This window comes from Panulirus ornatus, chromosome 26 (assembly GCF_036320965.1).
Source record: "Panulirus ornatus isolate Po-2019 chromosome 26, ASM3632096v1, whole genome shotgun sequence".
NCBI lineage: Eukaryota > Metazoa > Arthropoda > Malacostraca > Decapoda > Palinuridae > Panulirus > Panulirus ornatus.
The window spans coordinates 9,831,513-9,846,593 of NC_092249.1; the positions used below are offsets into that span (position 1 = coordinate 9,831,513).

The window sequence follows — 15,081 nt, forward strand, 5'->3', positions numbered from 1 at the left end:
GGAGGTGTCAGAAATGATGGTGGAAGAATGTCTGGGAAAAGTTGGGAGATGTGTTAAGGGTGAAAGATAGAGAGGACAGTCCCAGGACTCCTCTCCATTCACAGGAGCAGGGGACAGAGAAGCGTGAAGGGAGTGGCGGAAGGAACTATGACAATGAGTGTTAAGAGCTCCTTCGGGCTGTCTTCTGTGGTTGTTAGGGATAATGAGGACTTTGTGGGAAGAGAGAGGGGGAGAGATGTGGAGAGAGAGAGAGAGAGAGAGAGAGAGAGAGAGAGAGAGAGAGAGAGAGAGAGAGAGAGAGAGAGAGAGAGAGAGAGAGAGAGAGAGAGAGAGAGAGAGAGAGAGAGAGAGAGAGAGAGAGAGAGAGAGACTAATTGACATTCTGCGTTGTTAATTACAAGAGATGACGATCGGTAAATGTAACTAGGGGGGAAAGGTGATATTGTGGACTGTGGTAGTGCCTTGTCTGTGTCTTCAAAGAAAGTAACGAGTTACTGTGGGAGTGGGGAAAGAAGGGCATGTGTGTGTGTGTGTGTGTGTGTGTGTGTGTGTGTGTGTGTGTGTGTGTGTGTGTGTGTGTGTGTGTGTGTGTGTGTGTGTGTGTGTGTGTGTGTGTGTGTGTGTGTGTGTGTGTGTGCAGGTAAGGTGAGGAGAAGGTACGTGGGCAGGCATGAAACTCTCCCGAGGTGAAAAAGGACTGAAGACCTTGGAGTGGTGCGCTTCAAGGGCCCTCTTAACCCTCTCGTACATAATCACCTTGGATGAGTAGGAGGAAGGAAGCGTGGAAGAGAGGGGAGAGGTAGTTATTATTCCCTCCCTTTTCCCCATTCACCCTCTTCTCCCTTCCCTACAGTCTTAAGGGTTAGGTGGAAGAGAAAACGAAGAGTGGAAGACAGTGGGTCCCACTGGGGAATCTGTCTTTTTTTTTCTTCCTTTAAGAGTCTCTCTCTATCCTTGCCTCCTTGTCTGGCTGATAAGAATGGAGAGATAATCTCTCCCAGGATGTAAATGAGAGACAAACAAAGAGATGAGAAACATCGAGATGATAGGGGGTAGCGAGAGAGAGAGAGAGAGAGAGAGAGAGAGAGAGAGAGAGAGAGAGAGAGAGAGAGAGAGAGAGAGAGAGAGAGAGAGAGAGAGAGAGAGAGAGACCCTAAGTATGTGAATATTTAACATTGTCTTTTTTCAGCATTTTTCTTATGTAAATCAACATGGATAACCTTAGGCATTTCAATATTGTCCTTTTCATTTCCGAAATTCCATAGTGTCAGTGCCTAACCTATGATAATCAGGTTTATTTTGCAAATCACAGGTTTATTCTGCGATTCTCGTGTTTATTTCAAGAATACCCTAATTTATTCTGTAGTGATCAGGCTCATTCTGAGATTTTCAAATATGTTCTGCGGTAATGAGGTTATATTTTAGTAAAATTTATTCTGTTGTATTCGATGACATTCAGTGAAATTCAGATTTATCCTGTTAATTGGATTTATTGTCTGATAATCATATATTTTTTTGTGACGTTCAAGTTTATTCCATAATATTTGTTTTATGTGATTCAAGATTTTGATGTACGTAATAACCTTTGTAGATCACCACAATCTAGAGTGTGTGACGACTCTGTAGATACAGATCATAATAATCTAGAGTGCGTCACGACCCTGTACAAACAGATCACCACAATCTAGAGTGTGTGGACAGATATCTACACCAAGATAGCAAAGATACTAAGTCTAAGAAATCGTACGAAGATAACACCTCACCTCGGGTACGTTTCCCGCTCCTGCAGGTCGACCCCGTCCACGCGTATGGTGGACGCTGAAGAACAAGACCCATGACCTCATCGTGGATGAGACGTATGAGGCCCTGACGGCCGATCTGACCCAGAACTCCCTCACACTTCCTCGCCTCATCCCGGAGCACCATCAGTCGCGTCTGGCGTGCCACGCAGCCAACACTAACAACACAGTCCCGCTAACCTCGCGACTCACCCTCCTGTTGAATAGTGAGTAGCCCCACTGACTCATCTCTTAGACTCATCCTTCTCTGTAAATAGCGAGTGACTTGCTTACTCATCTCTCGGCTTTCCTGCTAAACAGTATCTTACTCATCTCTAGTCTAGTACCTCTAGGTGAGTGACCTCTACTCATTTCTAGCCTCATCTCCTTGGTGATTGGTGAGTAGCCTACCCACCCATTCACATCAAGACCCATCCTTCCAGTCAGTGATGAGTAAATCACCTTCTCATCTCCAAACTCATCCTGCAAATTGGGAAGTAGTGACCTGCTTAGAATCCAACAGTGCCAAGATTAACACGTAATTTCTAACTTTCTATCTAGATCCCATTCGTTTCTAACTAACATTCCCTTCACCATAGCTATATCCATCAGTCCTAAAAGTCTTACAAAACGTTCATCAAGATATCTCCTTCCGAAAAGATGGTGATGATGTACTGATTCATCACTCATTTTTCTTCTAAACTATTGTTCTTATTCTCTCCAGAACTGCTTGCTGATCTCGGGGGTTGGTCCTTCTTCATCCTATCTTCGAGCAAAAGTGGAATCAAAAGCCTCCTTGACTTGCTACTTTGCCATCACCTTTTCAGCTGTCAGTTTCCATTTGTTATGGTGTTGCTTCGCTCATCTCTGTTGTACAGATATCATTTCCACGACTGATTTCGTGGGCTGTGTGCATTGTGCCTCAGCCCGAAAGACCTGAACACATGTGACTGACGCTGTTTTGATACCTCCTTCTTTCACTAGAACAACAAAGCTGTGTAATTCTCCCTTCTTTCCGTTCATCTTTCCACTGTTCTTTGCATCTTTCGTTCTTCAGTTGCTGGCTCTGCCGTTGCCCAGTATTTTCTTAACCACAAACTAACACCATGTACCATCTGGTCGCCTCTCAGGTACCACCTATGGTACAAGTGTCGTTAGTTAGGATTAATTGCTCTAATTTCACAATCCTCACTCACGCTTCCTCTGGTAATTAACACCCGTTTTGAATTAGTCCCCTGAATACAATGTAGGTTTCTAAGAAAAAAAGTCGGACTTAAATGGTATTCATTTTTATCACATACTCACATGTAGTTTGACGTGCTTAATACAGCTATATGGATCTCGGTGAATATCGTATTGACGATAGGAATACGAACTTTGCGTGTTATATCGAAAATGAAAAGTTGAAGAAAATTGAATTTGGTCACGCGAGAAGGATTAAGTAATCTTTTAGTCTTAAAAGTTAAGTTGGATTACTTAAAACTTGTTAAGTTTGGTCGTGCCACTAAATGGCTTCTTAAGTAAACTTCTGGCTTTCTTAAGTCTTTAAGCAAGAAGATGTAGCTTTTAGTTAAAGGAAAATGTTCCAGCAACCTGCCTCTTTAACTCTCTCTCTCTCTCTCTCTCTCTCTCTCTCTCTCTCTCTCTCTCTCTCTCTCTCTCTCTCTCTCTCTCTCTCTCTCTCTCTGCTTTCACCCATCTCTCAGTGGAACTCGTGATAAAAACACATTTAGCGTCTCCTCTACCTATATTTTCTTCCTTCCCCCTTCCCTTGCCCCCTCTTCCCCAGACACTGTAGCGTGATGAACCGAGATGGCGCTGGGCCTTCACCGTCATCCTAATAATTCGCTTGTTATATAATACTCTTGAATAGATTGTTAGGTGTCCATTGTTACCATCCCCTGGGAACGTTGCCGAGTACGAAGGTTATTTCATGAAGTAGGACTCGATACCTTTGATGGTTTTGTGTTCTAGAATTCTGGGAATTCCTCATATGCCGCGTCCCTCGCACTAGCCTGAATACACTAGTGAAGGCAGCCATTAATCAGCATGAAAATGATAAATATCAATTGTGTAGGGTACCGCTGCATTAATGGATTACAAGTACTAATCGTATCATCACCTTTTCATTTTTTTTTTCGCTTGTAATTGCTGAAAGGGTTTATTTGTTATATGGTAAAGGAGTTTTTTGGTAATCAAAATCTTCTTTGTTACCCTGACAAAATAGTGTCATCTGGATATCTTGTGTCACCTGGACAACTTCTCTGTTACCTAGACAAACTTCTATATCACCTGAATAACTGTTCTCTCACCTGGACTAACTTGTGTGTCACCGAGATAGACTTCTTTGTCATCTGGGTAACTTGTATCACCGGGACAAAATTCTGTATCACTTCTGTATCACCTAGACAAACTCTTGTGTCAGGACAGACGTCAATGTGTGCCCTAAACGAACTTGGTCAGAACCAGACAGTACGGAGTGAGCCTGTCTTACTTTAATGTTCGTCTGTCTGGTTCCACCCTAACTCTGGGGAATTGATTTTTTCCCTGAGGTAATTCGATTTCCATCAACAAGAGTTTGGCATAAGTTCCTCTAGCCAAATTTCCTTTATATAAGCGACCATTTTTTTTTGTGTTACTCGGTCATCTTCTCCTCTCCCTTGTATAATACTGAAACAACTGATTACAATCTCTGTATCCTTTATTTCTAAACTGAATCTGTTCTTAATCCATTGAGTCATATCGAGTGAGACATAAGTGTGAGGATATTTTTTTGGGTTGAGTGTGCATATGGATAGATACTGGTTTTGTAGTGTTATTGCGGGAGATCTTGAGCTTAGCGTGTGTCTGTGTGTTGTGTCAACAGTGGCGCCCCAGAAGGTCCGGATTACTGGGTTGACTTCACCTCTTGAGGCTGGTCGAAGATATAGCGTTGGGTGTGAGACCACAGGCAGCAGGCCAGCTCCAATCCTCACCTGGACCATCAAGAGACCAGACCGCTTGGAAGAGGTTCTCGCCACACAGGTAAGTCCATGACCTTCTTACACTGGCAGGGTCTTCCTTGGTCATGGAAGACCTTGCAAAATAACATGAAATTTTCTGGAATTCCTTCATCCTTCTTTCTTGAGCAAAATCTTGTACATTCATAAGCAATAATTTTGACAACCATTCGCAAAACTCTGGCTTAAGAGAGCTCCGTCAGCAAGTTTTTGCGCATATTAGCTTAACTCTACTTTAGATTAGCTTCATCAGCTGTAGGTTTTGCACACATTAGCCTAAGATTAGTTCTAGTTTAAAAGCCCCTCGTCATGAATAGTTCTAGCACAAATTAGCTTAAGATTAATTCGTTTAAAAGCGCTTCATCAGCCAATGATTTTAGTATAAATTAACGTAATTCTAGTTTAAAAGCCCTTCATCAGCAATGATTTTAGCACAAATTTACCCAAATCTAGTTTAAAAGAGCTTCATCAGCAATAATTTTAGCACACATTAGCCAAAAATCATGTTGAAAAGAGCTTCATTTATGGACTATGAACTAAGAGGCCTTGCATACTCGTTTTTTTTCTATATTGATTGCTACAGTTTCGCAGAACCTTCGGAGATGTTGAGGAGAACCCCTGTGGTAAAATACCACGCCACGGGAAAGTCTCTTAGCTCCTTAAACATTCTCTTAAGTTAATAATCAGCCGGGGACTTCATCTGGGGAGGGGATGTATTTACGTATAATTTAGCAATAACCTTTTGGAAGGAAAAGTTCTCAAGGATGTATTTAAAGTTTTCAAGGATGTGTTTGAGAACATTAGGGTTGCTGCTGCTCCACCCCTACCTGGTCTTGTCCTCAACTCTTCAAACACGAAGGGACTCCACAAATATTTTATCGCGGCTTCAGTTTTATTTCTTATCCATTATTAGACTTGGCCAGCATGTGGTAACACCATGAGGAGTGATGTCACCCTTGGCGAAATTGGATCATGGTCCGTGGAAGGAAAGGAGTAAAATCTCCTTGAAGAGTTTGTCACTCGCAAAGAAGCCCATCGCCTTCCCTACGACTGATTGTAGAGCAGCTGGGGTCGTAGGTTTTGTTTGATAGAAAAAGATGATTATGAATTTCACACACACAAACACGCACACGCACACACACACACACATTATGTATATATATATATATATATATATATATATATATATATATATATATATAAATTTTATTATTTATATTTTGCTTTGTCGCCGTCTCCCGCGTTTGCGAGGTAGCGCAAGGAAACAGAAGAAAGAAATGGCCCAACCGACCCCCATACACATGTATATACATACACGTCCACACACGCAAATATACATACCTATACATCTCAATGTACACATACATATACACACACAGACACATACATATATACCCATGCACACAATTCACACTGTCTGCCTTTATTCATTCCCATCGCCACCTCATTTCCAGCACATCCATCCTCCTGCGCACAACTCTATCCATAGCCCACGCCTCGCAACCATACAACATTGTTGGAACCACTATTCCTTCAAACATACCCATTTTTGCTTTCCGAGATAATGTTCTCGACTTCCACACATTCTTCAAGGCTCCCAGAATTTTCGCCCCCCTCCCCCACCCTATGATCCACTTCCGCTTCCATGGTTCCATCCGCTGCCAGATCCACTCCCAGATATCTAAAACACTTCACTTCCTCCAGTTTTTCTCCATTCAAACTCACCTCCCAATTGACTTGACCCTCAACCCTACTGTACCTAATAACCTTGCTCTTATTCACATTTAGTGTTAACTTTCTTCTTCCACACACTTTTCCAAACTCAGTCACCAGCTTCTGCAGTTTCTCACATGAATCAGCCACCAGCGCTGTATCATCAGCGAACAACAACTGACTCACTTCCCAAGCTCTCTCATCCCCAACAGACTTCATACTTGCCCCTCTTTCCAAAACTCTTGCATTTACCTCCCTAACAACCCCATCCATAAACAAATTAAACAACCATGGAGACATCACACACCCCTGCCGCAAACCTACATTCACTGAGAACCAATCACTTTCCTCTCTTCCTACACGTACACATGCCTTACATCCTCGATAAAAACTTTTCACTGCTTCTAACAACTTTCCTCCCACACCATATATTCTTAATACCTTCCACAGAGCATCTCTATCAACTCTATCATATGCCTTCTCCAGATCCATAAATGCCACATACAAATCCATTTGCTTTTCTAAGTATATATATATATGTATATATATATATCTTTCTTTTCTTCTTTCATACTATTCGCCATTTCCCGCATTAGCGAGGTAGCGTTAAGAACAGATTACTGGGCCTTTGAGGGAATATCCTCACCTGACCCCCTTCTCTGTTCCTTCTATTGGAAAAAAAGAAAAAGAAAAACGAGAGGGGAGGATTTCCAGCCCCCCGCTCCCTTCCCTTTTGGTCGCCTTCTACGACACGCAGGGAATACGTGGGAAATATTCTTCTCTACCCTATCCCCAGGGATATATATATATATATATATATATATATATATATTTTTTTTTTTTTTTTTTTTTTTTCAAACTATTCGCCATTTCCCGCGTCAGCAAGGTAGAGTTAAGAACAGAGGACTGGTCCTCTGAGGAAAAATCCTCACCTGGCCCCCTTCTCTGTTCCTTCTTTTGGAAAATTAAAAAGAAAAAAACAAGAGGGGAGGATTTCCAGACCCCCGCTCCCTCCCCTTTTAGTCGCCTTCTACGACACGCAGGGAACACGTGGGAAATATTCTGTCTCCCCTATCACCAGGGATAAATATACATATATATGTACATATATATATATATATATATATATATATATATATATATATATATATATATATATATATATATATATATATATATATATATATATATATATATATATATATATGAAAAATGTAAGAAACAATTTAGAAAACTGAAACTTCTAGCTTGAAATGAATGAAAAAAAAATGAATGTCACATAATGGTTCAACCTCTGGCTATGGAAAAAAGGAAATGTATAATTTATTTACACAAACGTCAATAGCAGTTCTCATCAATTTAACCACTGTATCAATAGGCTTCAATGTCTAAGCTACATTTTTCTCCAATTTCACTATTTTCCTTCACATTTTCAATTGTGTCTGAAGGTTCTACTTCAAGAGTGATTGTTTTTCCAGTAAGGGTCTCCACATCTTGGTTACATCCACACACATTTAGGCACCCAACTCTGAGCCTTCGAGGAGAATGCTTTACTTGTGGTGCTGACTTCCCGTTGCAGGAATTTGGAGTCAGTCCTCGGCTGTCACCTGGCGGCTCCTTCCTGCCACATCTTGCATTTACCGGGATGCTCGATGGTCCATTCCATGACAGACACACACATGTTACGGTCTCAACAGCTTTGAGCTATGCTGGGTCTCGACCTCTCAATACAATTGCCCAGGCTCGTGTCCTTTCTTTATCATATGTATATATATGTATGTGTGTGTGTGTGTATATGTGCGTATGTATGTGTATGTGTGTGTATGTGTATATGTATATATATATGTATATTATCCCTGGGGATAGGGGTGAAAGAATACTTCCCACGTATTCCTCGCGTGTCGTAGAAAGCGACTAGAGGGGACGGGAGCGGGGGGCCAGAAATCCTCCCCTCCTTGTATTAACTTTCTAAAATGGGAAACAGAAGAAGGAGTCACGCGGGGAGTGCTCATCCTCCTCGAAGGCTCAGAGTGGGGTGCCTAAATGTGTGTGGATGTAACCAAGATGTGAAAAAAGGAGAGATAGGTAGTATGTTTGAGGAAAGGAACCTGGATGTTTTGGCTCTGAGTGAAACGAAGCTCAAGGGTAAAGGGGAAGAGTGGTTTGGGAATGTCTGGGGAGTAAAGTCAGGGGTTAGTGAGAGGACAAGAGCAAGGGAAGGAGTAGCAATACTCCTGAAACAGGAGTTGTGGGAGTATGTGATAGAGTGTAAGAAAGTAAATTCTCGATTAATATGGGTAAAACTGAAAGTTGATGGAGAGAGGTGGGTGATTATTGGTGCTTATGCACCTGGGCATGAGAAGAAAGATCAAGAGAGGCAAGTGTTTTGGGAGCAGCTGAATGAGTGTGTTAGTGGTTTTGATGCACGAGACCGGGTCATAGTGATGGGTGATTTGAATGCAAAGGTGAGTAATGTGGCAGTTGAGGGAATAATTGGTATACATGGGGTGTTCAGTGTTGTAAATGGAAATGGTGAAGAGCTTGTAGATTTATGTGCTGAAAAAGGACTGGTGATTGGGAATACCTGGTTTAAAAAGCGAGATATACATAAGTATACTTATGTAAGTAGGAGAGATGGCCAGAGAGCGTTATTGGATTACGTGTTAATTGACAGGCGTGCGAAAGAGAGACTTTTGGATGTTAATGTGCTGAGAGGTGCAACTGGAGGGATGTCTGATCATTATCTTGTGGAGGCTAAGGTGAAGATTTGTATGGGTTTTCAGAAAAGAAGAGTGAATGTTGGGGTGAAGAGGGTGGTGAGAGTAAGTGAGCTTGAGAAGGAGACCTGTGTGAGGAAGTACCATGAGAGACTGAGTACAGAATGGAAAAAGGTGAGAACAATGGAAGTAAGGGGAGTGGGGGAGGAATGGGATGTATTTAGGGAATCAGTGATGGATTGCGCAAAAGATGCTTGTGGCATGAGAAGAGTGGGAGGTGGGTTGATTAGAAAGGGTAGTGAGTGGTGGGATGAAGAAGTAAGATTATTAGTGAAAGAGAAGAGAGAGGCATTTGGACGATTTTTGCAGGGAAAAAAATGCAATTGAGTGGGAGATGTATAAAAGAAAGAGACAGGAGGTCAAGAGAAAGGTGCAAGAGGTGAAAAAAAGGGCAAATGAGAAATGGGGTGAGAGAGTATCATTAAATTTTAGGGAGAATAAAAAGATGTTCTGGAAGGAGGTAAATAAAGTGCGTAAGACAAGGGAGCAAATGGGAACTTCAGTGAAGGGCGCAAATGGGGAGGTGATAACAAGTAGTGGTGATGTGAGAAGGAGATGGAGTGAGTATTTTGAAGGTTTGTTGAATGTGTTTGATGATAGAGTGGCAGATATAGGGTGTTTTGGTCGAGGTGGTGTGCAAAGTGAGAGGGTTAGGGAAAATGATTTGGTAAACAGAGAAGAGGTAGTGAAAGCTTTGCGGAAGATGAAAGCCGGCAAGGCAGCAGGTTTGGATGGTATTGCAGTGGAATTTATTAAAAAAGGGGGTGACTGTATTGTTGACTGGTTGGTAAGGTTATTTAATGTATGTATGACTCATGGTGAGGTGCCTGAGGATTGGCGGAATGCGTGCATAGTGCCATTGTACAAAGGCAAAGGGGATAAGAGTGAGTGCTCAAATTACAGAGGTATAAGTTTGTTGAGTATTCCTGGTAAATTATATGGGAGGGTATTAATTGAGAGGGTGAAGGCATGTACAGAGCATCAGATTGGGGAAGAGCAGTGTGGTTTCAGAAGTGGTAGAGGATGTGTGGATCAGGTGTTTGCTTTGAAGAATGTATGTGAGAAATACTTAGAAAAGCAAATGGATTTGTATGTAGCATTTATGGATCTGGAGAAGGCATATGATAGAGTTGATAGAGATGCTCTGTGGAAGGTATTAAGAATATATGGTGTGGGAGGCAAGTTGTTAGAAGCAGTGAAAAGTTTTTATCGAGGATGTAAGGCATGTGTACGTGTAGGAAGAGAGGAAAGTGATTGGTTCTCAGTGAATGTAGGTTTGCGGCAGGGGTGTGTGATGTCTCCATGGTTGTTTAATTTGTTTATGGATGGGGTTGTTAGGGAGGTAAATGCAAGAGTTTTGGAAAGAGGGGCAAGTATGAAGTCTGTTGTGGATGAGAGAGCTTGGGAAGTGAGTCAGTTGTTGTTCGCTGATGACACAGCGCTGGTGGCTGATTCATGTGTGAAACTGCAGAAGCTAGTGACTGAGTTTGGTAAAGTGTGTGGAAGAAGAAAGTTAAGAGTAAATGTGAATAAGAGCAAGGTTATTAGGTACAGTAGGGTTGAGGGTCAAGTCAATTGGGAGGTGAGTTTGAATGGAGAAAAACTGGAGGAAGTGAAAGTGTTTTAGATATCTGGAGTGGATCTGGCAGCGGATGGAACCATGGAAGCGGAAGTGATCATAGGGTGGGGGAGGGGGCGAAAATTCTGGGAGCCTTGAAGAATGTGTGGAAGTCGAGAACATTATCTCGGAAAGCAAAAATGGGTATGTTTGAAGGAATAGTGGTTCCAACAATGTTGTATGGTTGCGAGGCGTGGGCTATGGATAGAGTTGTGCGCAGGAGGATGGATGTGCTGGAAATGAGATGTTTGAGGACAATGTGTGGTGTGAGGTGGTTTGATCGAGTAAGTAACGTAAGGGTAAGAGAGATATGTGGAAATAAAAAGAGCGTGGTTGAGAGAGCAGAAGAGGGTGTTTTGAAATGGTTTGGGCACATGGAGAGAATGAATGAGGAAAGACTGACCAAGAGGATATATGTGTCGGAGGTGGAGGGAACGAGGAGAAGTGGGAGACCAAATTGGAGGTGGAAAGATGGAGTGAAAAAGATTTTGTGTGATCGGGGCCTGAACATGCAGGAGGGTGAAAGGAGGGCAAGGAATAGAGTGAATTGGATCGATGTGGTATACCGGGGTTGACGTGCTGTCAGTGGATTGAATCAGGGCATGTGAAGCGTCTGGAGTAAACCATGGAAAGCTGTGTAGGTATGTATATTTGCGTGTGTGGACTTATGTATATACATGTGTATGGGGGTGGGTTGGGCCATTTCTTTCGTCTGTTTCCTTGCGCTACCTCGCAAACGCGGGAGACAGCGACAAAGCAAAAAGAAAAAAAAAAAAAAAATATATATATATATATATATATATATATATATATATATATATATATATATATATATATATATATAAATATATATATAGGGGATAGGGGAGAAAGAATACTTCCCACGTATTCCCTGCGTGTCGTAGAAGGCGACTAAAAGGGTAGGGAGCGGGGGGCTTGAAATCCTCCCCTCTCAATTTTTTTGAATTTTCCAAAAGAAGGAACAGAGAAGGGGGCCAGGTGAGGATATTCCCTCAATGGCCCAGTCCTCTGTTCTTAACGCTACCTCGCTAACGCGGGAAATGGCGAATAGTTTGAAAAAAAAATATAAACATATATATATATATATATATATATATATATATATATATATATATATATATATATATATATATATATATATCTTTCTTTTCTTCTTTCATACTTTTCGCCATTTCCCGCATTAGCGAGGTAGCGTTAAGAACAGAGGACTGGGCCTTTGAGGAAATATCCTCACATGGCCCCCTTCTCTGTTCCTTCTTTTGGAAAATTCAAAAAAATTGAGAGGGGAGGATTTCCAGCCCCCCGCTCCCTACCCTTTTAGTCGCCTTCTACGACACGCAGGGAATACGTGGGAAGTATTCTTTCTCCCCTATCCCTAGGGATACTTAGCGTAGCGCAACCTTGCGCTGGGAAGCCTACGTCACTTGAACAGAACATCTTATGGATGGATCCACCAGAAAATGTTGTGTGTATCAAAAACAACCTGATAAAAGAAGACGAGGCATAACAAACATCGCTAAGTTCTGCAGAAATACAATTAAGTTGTTCGTGGGTCACAACCATCACATCGTGAAAGCGGTAACATCATACGCCAGGCAACGCAGAGAGCTCCCACCAGGGGCCTCTCCCCCGCCGGTGAGGTTACTGGTAATGGCTCCTGGTGCTTGTTCTGTATATATATATATATATATATATATATATATATATATATATATATATATATATATATATATATATATATATATATATACATACATATATATATGACTTACTGGAAAAACAATCACTCTTGAAGTGAAACCTTCAGACACAATTGAAAATATGAAGGAAAATAGTGAAATTGGAGAAAAATGTAGCTTAGACATTGAAGCTTATTGATACATTGGTTAAATTGATGAGAACTGCTATTGACGTTTGTGTAAATAAATTATACATTTCCTTTTTTCCATAGCCAGAGGTTGAACCATTATGTGACATTCATTTTTTTCATTCATTTCAAGCTAGAAGTTTCAGTTTTCTAAATTGTTTCTTACATTTCTCATATGTATATATATATGTGTGTGTGTGTGTGTGTATATGTGCGTATGTATGTGTGTGTGTGTGTGTATGTGTATATGTATATATATATGTATATTGTCCCTGGGGATAGGGGTGAAAGAATACTTCCCACGTATTCCTCGCGTGTCGTAGAAAGCGACTAGAGGGGACGGGAGCGGGGGGCCAGAAATCCTCCCCTCCTTGTATTAACTTTCTAATATGGGAAACAGAAGAAGGAGTCACGCGGGGAGTGCTCATCCTCCTCGAAGGCTCAGAGTGGGGTGCTTAAATGTGTGTGGATGTAACCAGGATGTGAAAAAAGGAGAGATAGGTAGTATGTTTGAGGAAAGGAACCTGGATGTTTTGGCTCTGAGTGAAACGAAGCTCAAGGGTAAAGGGGAAGAGTGGTTTGGGAATGTCTGGGGAGTAAAGTCAGGGGTTAGTGAGAGGACAAGAGCAAGGGAAGTAGTAGCAATACTCCTGAAACAGGAGTTGTGGGAGTATGTGATAGAGTGTAAGAAAGTAAATTCTCGATTAATATGGGTAAAACTGAAAGTTGATGGAGAGAGGTGGGTGATTATTGGTGCATATGCACCTGGGCATGAGAAGAAAGATCAAGAGAGGCAAGTGTTTTGGGAGCAGCTGAATGAGTGTGTTAGTGGTTTTGATGCACGAGACCGGGTCATAGTGATGGGTGATTTGAATGCAAAGGTGAGTAATGTGGCAGTTGAGGGAATAATTGGTATACATGGGGTGTTCAGTGTTGTAAATGGAAATGGTGAAGAGCTTGTAGATTTATGTGCTGAAAAAGGACTGATGATTGGGAATACCTGGTTTAAAAAGCGAGATATACATAAGTATACTCATGTAAGTAGGAGAGATGGCCAGAGAGCGTTATTGGATTACGTGTTAATTGACAGGCGTGCGAAAGAGAGACTTTTGGATGTTAATGTGCTGAGAGGTGCAACTGGAGGGATGTCTGATCATTATCTTGTGGAGGCTAAGGTGAAGATTTGTATGGGTTTTCAGAAAAGAAGAGTGAATGTTGGGGTGAAGAGGGTGGTGAGAGTAAGTGAGCTTGAGAAGGAGACCTGTGTGAGGAAGTACCAGGAGAGACTGAGTACAGAATGGAAAAAGGTGAGAACAATGGAAGTAAGAGGAGTGGGGGAGGAATGGGATGTATTTAGGGAATCAGTGATGGATTGCACAAAAGATGCTTGTGGCATGAGAAGAGTGGGAGGTGGGTTGATTAGAAAGGGTAGTGAGTGGTGGGATGAAGAAGTAAGAGTATTAGTGAAAGAGAAGAGAGAGGCATTTGGACGATTTTTGCAGGGAAAAAATGCAATTGAGTGGGAGATGTATAAAAGAAAGAGACAGGAGGTCAAGAGAAAGGTGCAAGAGGTGAAAAAAAGGGCAAATGAGAGTTGGGGTGAGAGAGTGTCATTAAATTTTAGGGAAAATAAAAAGATGTTCTGGAAGGAGGTAAATAAAGTGCGTAAGACAAGGGAGCAAATGGGAACTTTAGTGAAGGGCGCAAATGGGGAGGTGATAACAAGTAGTGGTGATGTGAGAAGGAGATGGAGTGAGTATTTTGAAGGTTTGTTGAATGTGTTTGATGATAGAGTGGCAGATATAGGGTGTTTTGGTCGAGGTGGTGTGCAAAGTGAGAGGGTTAGGGAAAACGATTTGGTAAACAGAGAAGAGGTAGTGAAAGCTTTGCGGAAGATGAAAGCCGGCAAGGCAGCAGGTTTGGATGGTATTGCAGTGGAATTTATTAAAAAAGGGGGTGACTGTATTGTTGACTGGTTGGTAAGGTTATTTAATGTATGTATGACTCATGGTGAGGTGCCTGAGGATTGGAGGAATGCGTGCATAGTGCCATTGTACAAAGGAAAAGGGGATAAGAGTGAGTGCTCAAATTACAGAGGTATAAGTTTGTTGAGTATTCCTGGTAAATTGTATGGGAGGGTATTGATTGAGAGGGTGAAGGCATGTACAGAGCATCAGATTGGGGAAGAGCAGTGTGGTTTCAGAAGTGGTAGAGGATGTGTGGATCAGGTGTTTGTTTTGAAGAATGTATGTGAGAAATACTTAGAAAAGCAAATGGATTTGTATGTAGAATTTATGGATCTGGAGAA

General features: G+C 41.7%; 1 protein-coding gene across 1 annotated transcript in view; it reads left to right on the forward strand.

Annotated features, from left to right (window-relative positions):
- The window catches only part of LOC139757447 (hemicentin-1-like), a 334,144-nt gene that overhangs the window by 252,608 nt on the left and 66,455 nt on the right, over nt 1–15,081 (forward strand). The window contains exons 6-7 of the mRNA XM_071677971.1: nt 1,790–2,005; nt 4,645–4,802. Of these exons, the coding sequence (XP_071534072.1) occupies nt 1,790–2,005; nt 4,645–4,802 (374 nt within the window). The remainder of the gene's footprint in view (nt 1–1,789; nt 2,006–4,644; nt 4,803–15,081) is intronic.